Here is a 21377-nt window from a genome sequence, read left to right as displayed (position 1 = left end):
TACTGCCCAAGGTAATTTATAGATTCAATGCCATCCCCATCAAGCTACCAATGACTTTCTTCACAGAATTGGAAAAAGCTACTTTAAAGTTCATATGGAACCAAAAAAGAGCCTGCATCTCCAAATCAATCCTAAGCCAAAAGAACAAAGCTGGAGGCATGACGCTACCTGACTTCAAACTATACTACAAGGCTACAGTAACCAAAACAGCATGGTACCGGTACCAAAACAGAGATATAGACCAATGGAACAGAACAGAGCCCTCAGAAATAATGCCGCATATCTACAACTATCTGATCTTTGACAAACCTGACAAAAAGAAGAAATGGGGAAGGGATTCCCTATTTAATAAATGGTGCCGGGAAAACTGGCTAGCCATATGTAGAAAGCTGAAACTGGATCCCTTCCTTACACCTTATACAAAAATTAATTCAAGATGGATTAAAGACTTAAATGTTAGACCTAAAATCATAAAAACCCTAGAAGAAAACCTAGGCAATACCATTCAGGACACAGGCATGGGCAAGGACTTCATGACTAAAACACCAAAAGCAATGGCAAGAAAAGACAAAATTGACAAATGGGATCTAATTAAACTAAAGAGCTTCTGCACAGCAAAAGAAACCACCATCAGAGTGAACAGGCAACCTACAGAATGGAAGAAAATTTTTGCAACCTACTCATCTGACAAATGGCTAATATCCAGAATCTGCAATTAACTCAAACAAATTTACAATAAAAAAAAACCCCATCAAAAAGTGGGTGAAGGATATGAACAGACACTTCTCAAAAGAAGACATTTATGCAGCCAAAAAACACATGCAAAAATGCTCATCATCACTGGACATCAGAGAAATGGAAATCAAAACCACAGTGAGATATCACCTCACACCAGTTAGAATGGCAATCATTAAAAAGTCAGGAAACAACAGGTGCTGGAGAGGATGTGGAGAAATAGAAACACTTTTACACTGTTGGTGGGACTGTAAACTAGTTCAACCATTGTGGAAGTCGGTGTGGTGATTCCTCAGGGATCTAGAACTAGAAATACCATTTGACCCAGCCATCCCATTACTGGGTATATAACCAAAGGACTACAAATCATGCTGCTATAAAGACACATGCACACGTATGTTTATTGAGGCACTATTTACAATAGCAAAGACTTGGAACCAAGCCAAATGTCCAACAATGATAGACTGGATTAAGAAAATGTGGCACATATACACCATGGAATACTATGCAGCCATTAAAAAAGATGAGTTCATGTCCTTTGTAGGGACATGGATGAAGCTGGAAACTGTCATTCTCAGCAAACTATCTCAATGACAAAAAACCAAACAGGGCATGTTCTCACTCATAGGTGGGAATTGAACAATGAGAACACATGGACACAGGAAGGGGAACATCACACACCGGGGCATGTTGTGGGGTGGGGGGAGGGGGAAGGGATAGTATTAGGAGATATACCTAATGCTAAATGACCAGTTAATGGGTGCAGCACACCAACATGGCACATGTATACATGTGTAACTAACCTGCACATTGTGCACATGTACCCTAAAACTTAAAGTATAATAATAAAAAAAAGAGAACTCTCTTTCATCATAGTGGCAGTATTTAAATGTATGATTAATATTTTATTTTTAAAAACATTGCTCTGATATATTTTACAGGCTAGATTCATATAAATTGTATATCACAAGGTTACAGACTTAACACAGTTAAGCCCTAGAAATATAAGTCCTCCTACTATACTTTTTTCATTATGCCTCTTGGCATTGCATGTTTATCTTTAATTTCTTATTGCTCACCAAACTTAGGTTTCTACAATATCAGAGGATCTTTATTTCAGATGTAGTCATAGCTGTTTCCATTATTGTAGGAATATATATTTACTCTTTTGACTTACCACTGAAAACAATATCATCTCTGTGGATCTGAAATGCTAAATGTTCTTCCATTTGGGCCAGTCTTTTAGGTTATTCATCACAAGAATATTGTCAAACAATGGAGAAATACTAAAATTATGCTCCGTAAATCCCAGATTAACCCATCTTCTTCGTTTCCAAGGCTGAGCTCTTCTTTCCTCCTTCTCATTCATGGAAAGTTCTGTATAATCTAGATTGCACATGTGGATCTAAGTGCAGCCATGATCTACTGTCTCTGGGAACAACTATTGAGATGCTATTATCATTATTCTAAGATGTTTATGAAAACCACACCAATTTGCTCTAATATTGATGCTGACTGTTGCTCAATGTCTCCTTTCCACCCTCTACTCATTTAATCTCCGGAGAATGTTCTGCACGCTTAAAGAAACATTTAGCATTATCATCAGTTAGTTTTAATTAACTTCACATACTTGAATGATGGTATGCTAGATGCTAGGAAAATAATTTAAATAGATCTGGTTTCCGCCTTCTAGCCATTTACATATTAAACCATGATAGAATGAGATGCTATTTTTAATTGGCTAGCCATGAAAAGTGTAACATTTTTAATGTAAAACTTTCTTTAAAAATTAGATAATTCAATTGCCTTCCTCCATGAAGTTTTACTTATTCATGCATATTGAAATATGGTTAATGGCTAAAATGCTCAAGAATTGTATAATACTTCCATTTTTGATTTCCAAAGTAGTGAAAATGACCTTGGCAGCTGACATATAGGCTAAAATATTCTCAACAAACAATTTTCCAGCATGTGTAGAGTAATCAAATAAAGGTAGTCTGTGACTGTGGCGTGGAATAAGACAAAGACAAGTTCATCTTATGACCAGGTGTGAAACAAGACAGAGATCAGGACCCTCAATGTCCACAAAATTAGCAAAATTAACTACTGTGTCTTTATAATAGCAAACCTACAATATTTTCATTTTTTAGCTAAAGTTACTCATACACCCATCACTGACATGCTCCTAATCCTGAGAACACACAATCCAGAAGCCTCTTTAGAACACCCGGTACAAGCCCAAATCCTGTAACAAGTCTCTTCTCAGTCTTTCTTACCTACATCCAGAGATTCATCTGCTATGTTTTCTCCTTTGCCAGAGCAACTTACATAAATGTGGTTTTGCTTGACTATTGGTAGATTTTGGGTGATCTGTGACTGGAAGTGGTCTTCAATAGTTCTTACGACTGATTTTTATTGTTTTATTTAATTATATGTTAGAATTACCGTTAACTAAGTAGTCAATTATTATTTTAAATTTAGTTTTACTTTGCTTTGTATGTAAATATTAAAGAGTTTAAATTAAAATGCTGTTGATCCTGGTCCTTTAAAAATATTGTTACACAATGTTTTATATTTTGAGAGACCCACTGATGTAAGAAAAAGAAACAGAAAAAGGAAGACAATTGACATTTATTCAGTCTATTAAATGCCATGAACTTGACTTAAGTTCAAGGAATTAATTCTCTAGCTTATCATCACATCCTCACAGGAATGACTCCTCTACTTTATAATCAAAGCTCAACGAGTTTCAGTAATTTTCCCAAAGCCAAAATACAAATAAATGTCAAAATTGAGAGATAATCTCCATTTGGGCTCTGAAGTATGCTTCTTTCTGAATTTGCTTCAAGGAGAATAGCAGTAAATTACTAAAATTAACCTAACATAATTGTAATCATTTAAACATTATAATGTTTTCAATAACTACTAAACTAAGAATAATTTAAAAATAAGCATATTATAGTCAGCTTTATATTTTCCATATAAAAAGTAATCAAAAAATTCTAGTTCACCTGGCAATTCTCCAATCTTTTCTCACAACACTCTGTATTTTTCTCCTAGTCTACTCTACTCCAGTCTCACTGGCACCCTTGCTATTCCTAGAAATAAAAACAACAAACGTGCTACCTCAGGGTCTTTGTACTTGCCCTTCCCTCTGCATTACACCAACACACATACTCACTTTCCTTAATCTCCATTTCAGTCTCCTTACTGCCCTCCTATGCTTTATTTTCCTTGCAGCCATGTACTTATCAACAGGTACTTAGTACTTATCAACATGATAGCGGAGGTGATTATTTTGACACTTGCAGACAAACTCAATTTGTTTTGTGTTTTTGTTTGGTCATTGCTGTAACCCCAGTGCCCAAAACAATGCCTATTACATAGTGCCACTAAAAAATTATTGTTGAGTAAATAAATGAAAACAAAATGCAATGAAACATATTGGAACAGTACTTAGAGTTTAGTATTTTAGGATTTAATGTAATTGCATATCACACACAAATTCTAAGCTCAAGCTATAATTTTATCACAAATAGAGAAAACAAAATCTTCATTATCTAGAAAATCAAATATTGCAATTCAGAACATATTATCTCCTATCCTCTATTCTTTTATATTTTATTTCACATTTTTCAATTCATTCATTTTCATTTTGATTAGTATATATAATTGTCTACTAAAACCTTGCTAGGTACTAAAACTGCCATAATTACAAGTCTGTCATTTGCTAGTTGTGTGACTCAGCCTCCATAATCTTCAGAATCCTTGTGTGTATCTTGTGACTAATGAGAGTAACTACTCATCAGGCTACTATTCGTAAATGAGTACTCAATGACATAATTCCAGCAAAACATTTAGCACTGCCCCGATCTATTAGATTCACAAAATTAATTTTGTTCTTATTGATTGTGAATAATGATGATGATGAAAACATAATAAATAAGCTCCTATATTTATACATTAGTATATGCCATATAGAAGGTAAAACTAGTCTAATCTTAAAAGCATAGCTGAGAAGCCACAATTGCATAAAATAAAGTTATTTTAATATAACACTGTTCATCAAGGCCCTCTCAGATTACCGATTCTCAGTGATTTTGCTCAAATTACTACTTTTTCTCCCCCACCCTTACGTGCACGCCTACGTTAAGCCACAATTTGAAACATAGGAGTATTAACCTCGTACATCTCCTTCATTTTTCCTTATTGTTAAGAATGAAACTCAGCCTTTGAACCTGATTAATACTAGTGAGTGTAGTTTTACTTCATTTTGCCATGGATTTTACTGCACCTTTGCTATAACTTCAGGTAGTTTTGAAATGATTTTAGATGCAGATGAAGAGATTTGCTGCTGAGATAAAGGAGGGGGAAGTAGTGTTTACTTACAGTGTATTTCTAGCACCTGCATGGCTACCTGAGGGGTGGCATTGAGGGATTCGTGATCTACTCTGCAGATGACCGCCACTCCATCATCACTCCGGTCCACTCGGAAGTCCAGTGTGCTGCTGACAGTGAATGTCTTGCGATTTGCATCCTCTTCTTTTAAATATTTTACATCTGAAAATAAAATATGAATTTTAAAATGTGACACCTTTCAAAATAAAACAGATTGCATTTACTCAAGATAATGGAAACAGCTTCTCCCTATTTTTATCAATTTTTAAGAAGCAAATATTTGTGATTTTAACATTTAATCTATTTCAATTCAATTAAATAAAATTACAATTACTTAAAAAATAAATTCTTCACGAGGTCAGGAGATCGAGACCATCCTGGCTAACACGGTGAAACCCCGTCTCTACTAAAAGTACAAAAAAAATTAGCCAGATGTGGTGACGGGCACCTGTAGTCCCAGCTACTCGGGAGGCTGAGGCAGGAGAATGGCGTGAACCCAGGAGGCAGAGCTTGCAGAGTGAGCAGAGATGGCGCCACTGCACTCCAGCCTGAGTGACAGAGCAAGACTCTGTCTAAAAATAAATAAATAAATAAATAAATAAATAAATAAATAATAAAAAAAATTTAAAAATTCTAAGAGCTAGATCCAGAAATATTATAAAAGGGTGGGGGCGCAGCAATTTTATTTCTTTGGTCTCAGGCTTACCTAGCTTATAATCAGGCACAAGATATTCTTATATACTCCATTAAAACAATGTATATCATCTTACAAAAGTAGTCTGTCTTTTCTCTTAGCTATAAGTTTTGCTAAAACATAATCTTAATTTTCTGAGCCACAAGCACAGTTGGGAAGGGCAAATTTACAACTATATGGCTATGCCTAAAAGAAAGCACAATGCATTTGAAATACAACTTTAACATGAACAATGTGAGGTGAACATAAATTGCTAAAGGATACTTAGGATGAGAAAGTTGTCATCTTTGGAAAGAAAATGAGCACAGTCATCTGAATATTTTGAATACTTAAGTATATATTTGCAGTGAAATTTACATTGAGATGAATGCTCTTCACTTGGCTGAGGAATTTATTTCAGCATGAACAAGAGTACTTTCTACAAGATGTGAATTCATTTATCAATATTTAAACTTGCTGTGCATGATTTAGATCCATCGTTAAATGGTGCACTAAGGGATTATTTGTTCTTTGTGGAAAAGAGGTTTAGCAATATTTATGCTTAATTTGTAATTTCTCAAGTCTGAAGTAGCTGATAAGAAGAGGGCAATTTTAAAGGTTTAGAAATCGAACTAATAAGATAAGGTTAAGTTATCATTATAACAAGATCTTAAATGTAGTTGATGGAAAAGTGTATTCAGTTTTCATGCTTTCTGTCATTTTTTTACATCATTCAGTATCAAATAAACATTGATATTGTCAGTAAATAAGTCCTTTCACATAAAATACATAAGGTATTTGATTTTAACTTATATTAAGTAATTTATTTTAAAAACATTTTAAAATGTATTAATAACAAAAATGAATACATTCAGTTTTTCTATCTTTGTGCCTTACGCAAAGATTGGGCTTTTAAAATAGTATTGGATTTGATGTAACATTTGATTAATAGACATATGCATGTTCACTAACTTTCACTTATTTCAGAAGTATGACTTTATCATATTGATTGATTTTAAAGATAGAAATAAACATTAGTAAGAGATTAAATGGATAGATGTGATATGTCTTGTTCTTGAAAATATGTTTATAGTTTCACATATTAGGGGAAAATGACCTAATTAAGATTTTTACCACAAAATGTTTTATGTATGTTAGGCAATTCTGAAGAGTAAGAAAATCTCTAACATTTAGAAAGAAGAACAGAACCATGAAGTCTCAATTCCATCTTTTAACTGAAAGTAAATAACACAGGATACAAAATTATACGCAGAATTGTTTATAAACATGTGTCCTATGAAATATCTCATCTCATTTTTACTAAAGTCATTTACTAAGATTTTTGCACTTGAAAATTAGGTACAATTCCATTTAAAAATATTAAAGACTCAATGACCTTTCAGACAAAATATGTCACAATAATTCAGATGCATTTATGATTCTTTGCTTATATTTAAAATATTATAAGGTTCTTTCACTTTTCGGTCTCATAGATTTATACAAAATGTTGCTTCATTTTTACATTTATTTTCTTTTTTTATAACTCTATGCCCAATGTTTACTTGTTCCTAGCTCTAAGCAGTGTCAGAGTAAGAAAATATTGATCTCTTGACAAACAATTTTTATAATTGTGCTACACAATATATGAGAAATTACTCCAAAGTATTACTGCTGGTTGTTTACTTTTTATAACAGCTGCACTTTAAGAACTCACACATCTGCTTCTTTTAGCTGTTTCCCTTACAAAAGTAGCATTTAATGTAATATTAATTGGACACATAAAATTTGATAGCAATTGTATAAATCATAAAATTTTAATGAACTAATTCAAGTAAAATAAACAAAAGTGTAATTTGTTGATTTTAATATCGGCTTATGTGATAGATTATAGGGTTACCAGAAGCCTTAAGATGAACAAAAAAAACATTGAGAAGAGCCAATCATAATATCTTTTCTCATATTTTAGGCTGACCTTCTTCCCCAAAGAAATGAATAGAGAAGACACTTAAAATGTATCTCTACTTTCCCTTTCTGTATTTTTAAAATAACGATGCATTACACAGTTATAGAGCCAACAGAAATTTTCTTTACATTGTATAGTTTATTTGCTGATACCACGTGTATCCTTCTTTCATGTTCTATCCACTTTCCTTTCCTTTGCATGTCAGTTATATTACATGGTGATCAAGAATAGCCTTCTCAAAATGCAATGCACATATGATCTTGTTAAAATGCAGATTCGCATTCAGTAGGTTAGAGTGTGGAGTCTGAGAGTCTGCTGCTGGCCCACAGACCATATTTTGAGGAGCAAGAGTACAGTGCAAACATTTGACACTGGAGACATAACTAAAGATGGAGTGGGAATAGTGGGACTTACTCTTCCCATCTTTTTCTCTTTTTCTCTCTCTTGTTATTTTTTAATTGTTTCTTTTCAAAAACTTCCATTGGACATTATATATATATATATATATATCTTCATTTTACATTTTTCAAAATATGCACGTCCTATATATTACATAATGTGTTAATGAAATGACTAGAAAACCTTGAGAACAAACAAGAAACAAAGGAAATTTCAGAATTTCTTTCTTTCATAATCCACATAACCACTCCTCCTACTCCTCCTCCTAGTAGACCTTCTGGACATTTAAATAGTCAAAACGTGGTCACTTTTGGTGGTGAGTCGTGTGGGAAACTGACTGGGAGAGAATATATTCGGGTTTTCTGGAGTTAAGGAAATGCTCTACATCAAAAGCGGTGTGAGGTCATCTGCTTTGCAATTTGTGTAAAAATTTTACAGTTAAGATTAGCTTCTTTCAATGTATGTAAATTTTCCCTCAAAAATCACAACTGTAGGCCGGGCGTGGTGGCTCACGCCTGTAATCCCAGCACTTTGGGAGGCCGAGGTGGGAGGATCACGAGGTCAAGAGATCGAGACCATCCTGGCTAACATGCTGAAACCCCGTCTCTACTAAAAATACAAAAAATTAGCTGGGCCTGGTGGCGGGCGCCTGTAGTCCCAGCTACTCGGGAGGCTGAGGCAGAAGAATCGCTTGAACCCGGGAAGTGGAGGTTGCAGTGAGCAGAGATCACGCCCCTGCACTCCAGCCTGGGTTACAGAGTGAGATTCTATCTCAAAAAAAAAAAATCATAACCGTAAGTTATTATAATAATTACAATTGAGTGGAGAGTAATTAGAGGGATAGATGAAACAAAAATGGCTGAATGTCGATACATTTAAAACTGGGTGATGGCATGCAGTTTCTCATTCTATTATTGTGCTTACATTGCATATGTCAGAAATTTTCTATAATAAAATTTTTAAATATACCTAAAGAAAAATTCCTCAAGTATAATTCTAAACAAAAATTAGTTGCCTAAATATTTCTTGGTAAAGTCTCAAGATAAAGGACTTTCTATTAGTTTTTATATTATTTATCTTTATAAAATCTGGATTGTAGAATAGCAATCTCCTTATATTCAGGAGATTAGATCTTTTGTCTTAGCAAGAACTAAGGTGAAAAAAGAAATAGCAAATGTAAGTTCGAGCACTGGAGCACCCAAAATAAGTAAGTTTAAACGCTTCAAGTTAGGTTAACTGGAAAAAAAAAAAAAGAAAAGAAAGAAGAAAAAAAAAAGCCAAGATATCTGGATTTTCTTGCATCCAATTTTTTTCACAAAATATCATATTTCCGGAGATACTTTCATATCCATCTTTCCTAGGTTTATAATATTAACTCATCAGGCTCTATATCTAGTTTCTGGCCACTTTTAGAATGAAGTTTTGGAAAAAGAAAATCCTCTTAAGTGAAGTTCCTAGAGAAGTTGCCTTGTCTCCACAGTGGCGCTAATATGCCTTGAGCAGTATAATCTCAACTATTTTGGTTTATTTGCTTTCTCCACTTTTGCGGTTTTGGTGCTATTTAGACAGACTGGAAAAGAAGATACCTCCTTTTTTTTTTTTTTTTTTTTGAGACAGAGTCTCATTCTGTCACCCAGGCTGGAGTACAGTGGCGCAATCTTGGCTCACTGCAACCTCCGCATCTCAGGTTCAAGTGATTCTCCTGCCTCAGCCTCCTGAGTAGCTGGGATTACAGGTGTATGCCAAAATACTCAGCTAATTTTTGCATTTTTTGTAGAGACGGAGTTTCGCCACTTTGGTCAGGCTGGTCTCGAACTCCTGACCTCAGGTGATCTGCCTGCCACGGCCTCCCAAAGTGCTAGGATTATAGGTGTGAGCCACCGTGTCCGGCCAATACCTTCACTTTTATAATGAAATACTTTCCCTGGATCCTGAAATAGACCTCTTTATCAGCCATCTGCCTAGAGTAGGCCAGTTCTTTTTAATCCATTCCAAGTTCAATAGACCACACTGGGAACAAGGCAGGATTTAGAAACTGAAACTTCCATATTTTCTCATCACTTGAAGATATCTCTTAGGAATCATGTAGGCTATTAAGTGACATTTCCTATATGGGCCTTGAATTCTCTGACCATGAGCAAAACAGCATGGTCTTAGTGTGTCCCAAACAGTGATGCTTATATGGAACTTGGACTTTACTATTATTTTCAGAGGTAAGGTTTGTAAAAGTGGTTTTTGATGGATAACATGATAGTTTCAGGGGGAGAAATCAAGGAATTTAGTCTGAATCCACATAATTGTTGTCAGTGGTCCTTTAATGATTTTGTGCCATAACCAGTGAGCTAGATTCATGACCTCATCTCATAGAGAACAGAAAATATACGCATTACATGAGAGTTGGCTTTACTGTCAAAAATTAGGAGTGAACGAACTCAGTGGAGAACTGGACATGTTGTAATTACTGCTTCACAGTTCTGTAAATCAAAATTCCTAAAACTAAATACACCATTTTTAGAACACAGCCAACTTCCCCATTATTTCTTTCTTAACTGACCTAAAGTAACTATGTCTGGCTAATTCATTCAGTAACTTGGATGCATACTTTAAAGGCAATTTGTCTTAGAGGAAATGTCAATACTTTTTTTGTGTGTGTCTTAAGGTTAAATGCTCAAAGATATTTTACAAAACACTTTTCTTTAATGTTCAAGCAAAGCTTTTCATTTTGTATTTGTTTTAAACTGTCTCTAGACCAAACATAGTGGCTATATTTTACATTGTATAACTTTAAAGTCTGGTAACCACACTCATTTGTGCACTGAAAAAGAATTCAAACAAATTCTTGAGGCAAATCTCATTCTTGCCTATGAGCACCCTTTCATACAATTCCTGTCTGAAATAGGGTAGATTTTTAAAAGTCCTTATAATATTCAACTTTTTAAAGGAAGTACCAGTCATAATCCTGTTTCTTAACTGACTCTACAGGTATGACCCCACCATTCATCGGCAACATGGATAATTATCCCACTTAGCAAGGAATAGTACTGAAATTCAGCTCTTCTTAATAGATCTGAAAAGGTCAGATGAGAAAAATAATGTTTATGGAGGATTATTAAGAGGAGATACTTCATTTATCTAAATATTAAAGTCTCTTTTTCAGTTTACCCAGACAAGTAAAATGTCAATGCTTTTCATAAAATGTATCTTAAATGTTATTTCGCAGATCTACATTGAGAGGTGCTACAAGAACCAGGTACATATATTACCTGACTCAAAGCCTCAGGGTGGGCTCTATATTTGTCTACATTAGAATGTCCTTTCTCCTCAAATATATTTAAAATGATGTTTTATTGCATGCCCAAAATATAATAACATATGGCAGAAAATTATTTTAAGTCTATTCAGTAGAACAAACTTTAAGGAAATAAAAATATCTACGCATTTGAGCAACTTCTGTAGCAGCAGGCAAGTGTGACTTCTTTGAAACATTTATGATGATGCAATTTTCTGGTAATCAAACTATTTGTTTCATGGAGTCCTGCAGCACTCAGCACGTGTCAGAAAAAGCAACCTGCTCCTCATCTACCTATAGTGAAAATGAATAAATGAATCACTTGCATCAGTAAAACATTGTGATGAAATGATAAGTTTCTGAATATATTACAATATTTCTATGTACCATGTACTACCAGAGTTTTTACAATAATTTTTCAACAGGTTACCTTGTATTCTGAGAATCACATCATTTAAAAATTAAAATTACCCATTGGGACATTCACAAGGTTCAATATAAATTATGTATTCATAAAATAAAGATTAGATTAAATTTTTAACTTTGTTATTTCCTTTTTTACTAATTATTTTTCTTTTTCTGTTCATTCTTTCTCTCCCTTCTGCTCTCTTTTCTTTCTTTCGTCTGCAGAAATTCCTAATTTTTATATTTCTCTATAGGTTTTAGATGCTGGGTACAGCATCTAGGACAGTATCTGAAACATCATAGATGCTTAATAAGTATGTTTTTAATTAATTAAAATAAAGGTTGCAATCAGCCAGGTAAAGCTTCTTTTCCTTCTAGTAAGTAGATTCGTTCCATGTCAATATATATAATTCGGGGACAGTCGTCAGTCTTTAATTGATTTTCTTTGTAGTTTATCTCTTTTTAAATCCTCTCATCAGTTTCTGTATTGGAAGAATACAAAATCTAGAGGGATATGACAAAATATTTGGAATTAGACAGACTAACTTTTTTCTTTTACGCAGATCTATATTTACCCTTTGTTTTTCAATTCTATCTTTGCTATTTTCCACAGCCATTGTAATTCTCACTGCAGATCAACTAGATTAGAGTCCCATTTATCAGAACTTCCTAGAGTTGGGAGTTCAGGCATTCACCATAGACAAAAGGGGGAAGAAAGGAGATTGGCAATATCAGTAAAGAGATAAAAACTAAATGAAAAATTACCAAGTTAAAAATATACCTAGCTGTTAAATCTTTTCAATTCATAAACATTTTTCCATATAAATTTTACAAAAAAAGGGGGAATAACATTACTAAACATTATCTATACTTAAAAGGAAAAAGAAAATTATAAAGTAGTTTCATCTCCTATAGAGGCAAAAAATAAAGACATTTTTTGAATATAAAATAGAAAAATGCAGATTTTATCTATGAAAAATTAGCAGGAAGTGAGAGACAAAAGGACACATAAACATAAAGCGAGGAATATATTTTTAAGAAGATAAATTAGAATAATTTACGAGTCAATATCGTGAAAACGTATGAGTATGAAAAAGAAATTGGGGGCAACTCCTGAACATCATGCTAAATAAGTAGCTCTGCAGACTTTCTCTCCAGCTAAACAACCATAACTAGTGAAAACTATTTTAAAACACACATACATATTTAAGGTCTCTGAAAATTGTGCCAAGGGTCTATAGCAAATGAACAAATAATTATTTTAAAAAACTAGCAAATCTTAGTAAGAACAGATAGAGTCTATGGTATTTGAACCATGACTTTCTCCCTAATTCAACCTCATCCCCAACTCAGCATGAGGAAAACTGGATAGATGTACCCAAGGTGGAGATCCATGTTTCCTCAACGAAGGACTACGGTCCTTTCCAGAAGAGGCAGGCTGCCAGCATTTCTTATTTCAGTCATTATTACTCTTGGTTGCAGAGTCAAAATTCCAGGTGGTGTGGCTGAAAGGTTGGGACTCTCTTCTTTCACCCAGTCCCTGCTCATATGCCAATAAAGGGACCCCAATAGCTCTCACTTTAGCTCACTTATAGAGGGGAGATTTCAATCCAGAAGAGACAAAGCAAGAAGACCGGAAGCTACCACCATTTGCCCAGGGAAGAAGCCAGCTATAACAGGGAAGTGTTTTTCTGAAGGTCTCTAAGGGAACGAACTATTTGGAACAGAGTTGGGGGAAGTTCAAAGTGGAGACTTTGGAGGAAAGCAAGTAAGAAAGCCCTTGTGTTTAGATGAGATAAGCACGCTAAACCATAGTTTATAAAAGAAAACCAGAGAAAAAGACAACTAGCAACGGCCTTCCTGTCGTCACAGGTTAAAGAAAATCTCAAAGACTGGCCTCAAGAAAAAACAAAACAAAACAATAAAGCCCAGCAAAGGATTCTAGATGTAAATGGATCAAGCTATAGAACAACTTATGCACATAGCATTATTGAAAACAGTAGTGCAACCAGCTGACAAATAGTGAAGGGGAATCACTGGGTGTGATACTAACGTAAGCAGAGAGCTTAACAGAGACAACAGGAAAGAAAGACATTCAGTGAGAGCCCTACTGAAGCCATTATCATTCCCACGGTGACTGTGCACGTGCCAAAGCCTGTGCTTCCTGAGGAATGACATCACACTGCAATAGAAATACCTCATCCAAATCAATAAACAATAAGCCAACAACAACGGGTACTTTTACAAAGGAACTCCCTTGACAACTGACTTTTCATCAAAACCAATGAAGGTCAGAAGGTAGTTGGGTAGCATATCCCAAGTGCTAAAAGAAGGAAAAAATGTCAGATAAGAACCTTATATCCAGTAAAATTATTTTTCAAAAATGAAGGTGAAATAAAATATTTTTCAGGTAAACAAAATCTAAGAGAGGTTATTAAAGCAGTCCTGCCTTACAAGAAATGTTAAGGAAAGTTGGGCTAAAACAAGTGATCTCAGATAGAAAAGGGAAAAAAAAAGCACCAGTAAAGGTAATTGTATAATTAAAAAGAGGTTAAAATGGCATGTTTCTTCTTTTTTCTTCTCTTAAGTGATTAAAAAATAATAATCAGAACAAAGATTATTCAGGGAAACAAAATTAATGATGTAAAACAATTATTTATCATTGTATTACAGGGTCTATAACAAGAAAATGCAATATATTTGACAATAACAGCACAAAGGAAGTGGATTAAAAAGTAAGTTTTTCGTAGAATAAGGAAATGATTCTAGGTGGTAACTTGAATTTGCAGGAAGAAATTAGGAGAATTAAAAACATATAATATGTTTTATGTAACAAATTTTAGGTACTTGGTATCCTTGCTTTTCTCAGCTTTATTAAAGACATAACACTATATGAAGTAATAATTGTAATCATGTATTGTTATGTTTTTAACATCTTAAAATGTAATATGTTTAACAACAATACTACAAAAATGGGAGAAAGAGCAAACAGCTATATTGTAGTAGCATTTCTATATCTTCTAAATTAGGCTATTATGAATCTGATTTAGATTCTGATAAGTTAATATATATGATATGCCTGAGAGCATCTACTAACAATATAATTTAAAAATAAAGTGAAAAATTTTTACAGGAATTTAAATGTTAAACTAGAAAATATTTACTTCATATAGCATAAAGTGGTAAAGAATGAACATAAAACAAAAATGACATGAAACATAGAAGATAAATGTAAAATCATGGATGAAAATAAACCTATATCAATTATTGTAATATCATACATGGAAATTAACCAATATCAATTATAAGATTACAGGTGAGTTGATTAAAAATTCAATCAAAAAGCCGAGATTATAAAACCGTATTTTTTTAAATGATAAAAATATATGCTTTCTACAGGAGACACACTTTAGATTTAAAGATACAAATGGACTGAAAATAAAAGGATGAAAAATAATATATGATACAAACAGCAAGCAATAGAAAGCTAGAGTGACTATACTAATATCAAAGCAGATTTTAAAATAAAATATATTAAAATAATGGAGAACATTTCAAAATGATAGAAAAGACCATCCATTAGAAAGATATAACAATTATAAGTATGTATACATCTATGTAAAGAGAGCACTTAAGGTATATGAAGCAGAAACCATTTAGTCCAGCAATATTATTCTCAGGAATATACTCAAGAGAATTGAAAGCATATTTCTACACAAAACCTGGCACCTAAATTTTTATAGCAGAGTTTTAAAATAACAGCCCCAAAGCATAAAAACCCAAATGCATATCAACTAATGAATGAATAAATAACATATGGAATATGCATACAATGATATATTATTTGGCAATTATAAAGAATAAAGTACTGATATATGCTACAACACAGATGATATTAGCTTATGCTAAGCTAATCACGAAAAACACATAATATATATTTTTGTAGATGAAATGTCCACAGTAGGCAAATTTATACAGACAGAAAGTAGATTTGTGGTTGCTTAGAGTTAGGGTGGAGACAGTTGGGGGAAAGTCGGGAGTTATTACTAACAGGTTTCTTGTAGAATCATAAAAATTTGAAATTGATTGTGGTGAGAGTTTCATAGTCCTGTGAATTTACTAAAAACTATTAAATTGTATACATGAATTTGATGATGTGAATTATATCTAAATAATGTTTCTATGTGAAAATAAATAAAAATAGCTAACCCCAGGTTTGGCTTCAATTTGGGAGGTATACAAATAACACTTTAAATTTAGAGTTACTGATTGAAGAGAAAAATGTGATGGAAAGGTAAGATTGGTTATTCTCTTGGAAGATTACCTTGGAAGACTTTTTATATAATGACTACTTTCAGCAAACAGAGTATTTTATTTCCAAACTAGTAAATAAAATAGCAGACAATGAATGCACTTGAACTTCATGATCCAACTGTAATCTATACTATAACATAATGTAAGTAAAATAATCTATCTCAATCAACTTCCCATTACCAACACAAATGGAAGGTAATTTACCAACTCATTTAGATACTGCTACACTAAGACATCAATTTGATCATATTGTGAAAAACTGTTTGGATCTAATGTCTTTTTATGTTTGTTTGTTTTTGCTTTGTTTTGTTTTTTGAGATGGATTTTTGAGATGTTTTTTGAGATGTTTTTGCTCTTGTCACCCAGGCTGCAGTGCAATGGCACCATCTTGGCACACTACAACCTCTGCCTCCCAAGTTTAAGCAATTCTTCTTTAGCCTCCCCAGTAGCTGGGATTACAGGTGTGCACCACCACGCCCAGCTAATTTTTGTATTTTTCATAGACACAGGGTAATCAATTAATTAGTGAGTTAATTTTAGTAAAATATGATTCATACATTTTGTAAAATATCTTATGCATTCAAAGAAGGTCAGTAGCCCCAGGTAATGGAAAAGCTACCTTCTCCTATGTGCCACAAGGATCATGAAGTGAATTTCCATGAAAAATTCAAAGTTAAAGAATGAAAGAGGTATTTTCCTCACATGTGAAGAAGCCATAAAAATTTTTTGGAAATAACCTGAAGAAAATTTGAGCAGTAATTAAGTCCCTCCATCACCGGATGAGAGCTATGGAAGTAGCAAATTTGAATATTTTTGTTATTATAATGTCAGGATTACTCATGGGCTTATGAGTGCTAGAAGATTAAGGTATGCACTTGCTTTAACCCTTAAATTAAATATGTTGATTAACAACATTAATTAATCACAAGTTTAAAAAGAAGCAATTTCTTTGGTCAATTCCTTGACACTAAGTAAAAGCCAGTAAAAATTTTAAAAAAATGTTTTTATGTATCTCATGATATACATACCGAAATTTTCTTTTCCATTCCAACAATGTATAAGAATTCATAACAAGACTAAATTCCTGTAACTAAGCAAAATAATGTCTAACCTCAAAACTAGCATGATTTTTAATTTAAAATAGTCTGTCAAATTAAGTATGGATGTGTTTCCCTCTCATTCATTTTCATCTTTAAAATTTCTCATAAACCTTAAACAAGCAAAAAGGTTGAGACACACTACCATTGAAATAAAAGTATATTTCTCTACAATTCAAAACAAAATGACAAAGACTACTCCTTCTAGTCTAGATGAAGTAACAGAGACAAATTGTTGTTTTCACCTGAAAACAACAATTTTTAAAACAATTGAACATCATAATGAAAAATGATCTCTTAGAGATGGAAAATAAGTGAGATGAACCCTAAAATAGTCCCTGCTTAATATCTTGAGAGATTTTACACGATGCGTTGCATGGAGGGGAACCCATGCAGAATTTGGTGGCCTCTTTGAGTTAAGGTGATGAAGCTGGAAGCCTGGAAGGCAAAATCAGTTTGCAGAGCAGAGTACCGAGAAGAAGAGAGATGGACAAAGAGTGGACTCCAGACATCCATAGTGCTCCCCACAGTATTCGCTTAAGAACTAATCAGTGCATCTGTGTAAGGAAACTGAGGCTGGGACAAGATCTATTTGAAAGGATTAGAGGAAATTGCATATGATGTTGAAACAGGACTGTAAATGGTGCCTATTGCCATCAGCCAGAACCAAAATCCTTACAATTGAGGGCACTGCTACACAGAAAAATTTTACATCAATAAACAGGAAAAACATAATTCCTAGTCAAATACTGTTCTGGTCTCATTTAATAAATTTTAAAAAACCTCTGAAAGGACTAATAACCTCTAAATAACTTGACTAGAATAAAGCTTAAGAATATTTATAGCAATATGAAAATATACAACAATAAAAAGATAAATATACAGCATCTGGAACCTAATCAAAAAACCATAATTCATTCAAAGAAGCAGGAAAATGCTGTCTACAATGAGGAAATAAATCAATCAATGGAAACTGACCCAAAAATAATTCACCTGGTAGTAATAACAAAGGCATTAAAAATACAAAAATTAACTTAAAATAGATTCAAAACCTAAACCTAAATGGCAAAATGTATATGTATAATTTTTGTGATCTTGCGTTAGATAAAAATTTCTCACATACAAAACTAAAGCATGATTCATAAAACTAAAATATAATAGTAATATTGCTGAGTGCGGTGGCTCACACCTGTAATCCCAGCACTCTGGGAGGCCAAGGTGGGTGGATCACCTGAGGTCAGGAGTTCAAGACCAGCCTGGTCAAAATGACAAAACCCTGTCTCTACTAATATTACAAAAATTAGCCAGGCATGTTGGTGCACGCCTGTAATCCCAGCTACTCAGGAGGCTGAGACAGGAGAATTGCTCCAACCCAGGAGGCAGAGGTTGCAGTGAGCCAAGATTGCACCACTGCACTCCAACCTGGGAGACAGAGTGAGACTCCGTCTCAAAAAAAAAAAATATATATATATATATATAAATAAAAAAAAATATATATATATATATAAATAAATAAATATATATATATACACATATACAATAAATGAATTGGATTTTATGAAGTAGTACAAACATTTTGGAAAATGGCAAGGCCTTTAAAAAATTAAATATATGGCTACCATATAATCCAGCTAGTCTGCATCTAGGCATTTGCCTAAGAAAAATGAAGACAAATGGCCATACAAAATTTTACCCACAAATGTTCATAGTAGCTTTATTATAATATCTGCAAACTATAAACAACCTGAATGTCCATCACTGGGTAAACAGGTAACTAATTGTGGTGTATATATCCATGCAATAGAATATTATTCAGCAAGAAAACGGAGAAGAAACTATGTACATGCAACAACATGAATGAGTCTCAAATACTTATGTTGAGACTCAAAAAAAAAAGAAAGATATGTACAGACCCTATGATTCTTTTTATGTAAAATTGAAGAAAATGCAAACTAATCTATTGTACCATAAAGCAGAACAATGGTTTCCTGGGACTGAGGTAGAGAGTGGGCAGAGAAGGCACAGGGAAGGTGTTAGAAAGGATATGAATAAACTTTTGGGGATAATAAATACATTTTTTATCTTGCTTGTGGTGATGGTTTCACTACTACAGACATTTGTCAAAACTTAATAAATTGCAAAATTTAAATATCTATATGTTGATTTTTGTCAATTATATCTTAATAAATTTATTTTTAAAATAAATATGAAAAAGTAAAGACTCTCAACGATTTCTGGTGATTATTCTTTCAACTCAACCACTCATATACACCTGGAGCAATCATTATATCTCCTTCTGTAGAGTGACTTACGTATCTCCTAGTATTGCCTGAGTCTTGAGGTAGTGCATTTAACACCATTAAGAAAACTTCAAGTTATGTGCACGCACACACAGATATACATACCCACATTTAAATGCTATTAATTTTTTTTCTCACCTAATATAGTGCCCAGCATGTTCTGGATGAAATGGCAAGGCCACTTTCAAAGCAGTAAGTATAAATAAAGGAACATAAAAATAACAGATCTATGGCATATACTATAAGTTTAAATAATGATATTTTAAATTCATTCTTATTATACATGATGCAGGGACTTTAAACTCAGGGGACACAAATCTCTTCGTTTTCTTTCATGTTTAATTTCAAAGAATTTGCAATGTCTGGTTTACATGTTAATATTTTACTCATTCAAATTAAGGTTTTATACAACTGATGTTAAATGAGTCCTTAGGACAAAACCAGTTTTGCAACACCAAATAAAATAAATAAAAATATAATCTACCATTTATCATGTAGTTTCCACAAAGCTTAATCCAAAAAGAAGTAAAACAAGCAAGCAAGAAATAAAGAAATAAAAAAATCGGGTTATATGGCCAGAGACTATTACTAAGATGTAGGTTAAAGCAATTATTGTTGTAATTCTCAGAAACATTAATAATGCTAACATACATCCTGATTCCATATTACAGAATCCTCCTCTAAGAAAGAACTCATAAGGTAGACAGAATGTTAAGAGTCATTTTCTAAATTTACTACTTTAGGAAGCCCCTTCCTTTCTTTCCTAAATACCTATTAATGCTTTGCTTATTAGTCTCTAATCCCACGGGTTCTGAAACTCTATTAATAATAAGGAACATTACAGATACATGAGAAATAATGGAATTTGTAGGCCTGACAACCAGGAATTCTGACTTAGTAAGTCTACTTTAAAACCAGGAATCTGCATTTTGTAAACTACCACCTGAGGTGATTCTAATCTAAGTGGTCTAAAGGCCACTTTTTGAGAAGCACAGCATTCAGAAATTCACTCTTCTCCAACTGCCGATATAAGCAGCTTACAGTAAAATTATGCTATATTTTGCCAACTTGAAAATTAGAAGCTGCATTATCTTTGATTGACATTAAAATGTATGGCAAAAACCTACTCACACAAGGAAACATAGCTAATGTCAATTTGAGCTTAATGGCCAAACATTTTGAAACACACGGTATATAATAAGTAAATAATGCTTATAGAATAATGGCAATACCATTAGATCCTGGCAAACTTCAATGACCCACTACAGAGTCCAGCTTTGGTGCCTAACCAGGTGTACACAGCATAATTCTCAGGGCAGGGAACGCATGTGGAGAGAAGTTCTGTTTGAAGCATACTGTACACATCATGAGAAATGGCTATTTTAAAAGGCTAAAACTTATACATTTCTTATTACCGAATGGCAGATCTTTATATAGTCAAAATCTCTTTCCTCATTATAAGTCACTTAACTTCAAAAACCTACTATAAGCATAACCTTTTAAATTCTGTATAATTACTTCAACCTCAAACTTTTTTCTCTTTTATTTGAGACAAGGTCTTACTATGTCACCCAGGTTAGAATGCAGTGGTGCTATCATGGCTCTCTGCAACCTCAAACTTCCAGATTCAAATGATCTTCCAACCTCAGCCTCCCAAGCAGCTAAGACTAATGTGCCACCACACCCAGCTAATTTTTAAATTTTTTGTAGAGAAAGGATCTCATTATTTTGTCCAGGCTGATGTCCAAGTCTTGGGTTCAATTGATCCTCCTGCCTCAGCCCCACAAAGGGCTGGGATTAGAGG

The 21377-nt window shown here is 33.5% G+C and overlaps 1 protein-coding gene across 5 annotated transcripts in view; it reads right to left on the bottom strand.

The window, feature by feature from the left end:
- The window catches only part of CADM2 (cell adhesion molecule 2), a 1117362-nt gene that overhangs the window by 159180 nt on the left and 936805 nt on the right, over window positions 1-21377 (bottom strand). For all 5 annotated transcript variants that reach the window (XM_016941511.4, XM_016941509.4, XM_063806909.1 and 2 more), the window contains one exon: window positions 5125-5295. In XM_016941511.4, the coding sequence (XP_016797000.2) occupies window positions 5125-5295 (171 nt within the window). The remainder of the gene's footprint in view (window positions 1-5124; window positions 5296-21377) is intronic.

Source organism: Pan troglodytes, chromosome 2, assembly GCF_028858775.2.
Source record: "Pan troglodytes isolate AG18354 chromosome 2, NHGRI_mPanTro3-v2.0_pri, whole genome shotgun sequence".
In the NCBI taxonomy this organism is placed as follows: Eukaryota; Metazoa; Chordata; class Mammalia; order Primates; family Hominidae; genus Pan; species Pan troglodytes.
Note: the sequence above shows the minus strand (reverse complement) of the source record. Positions and strands in the feature narration are given on the sequence as shown.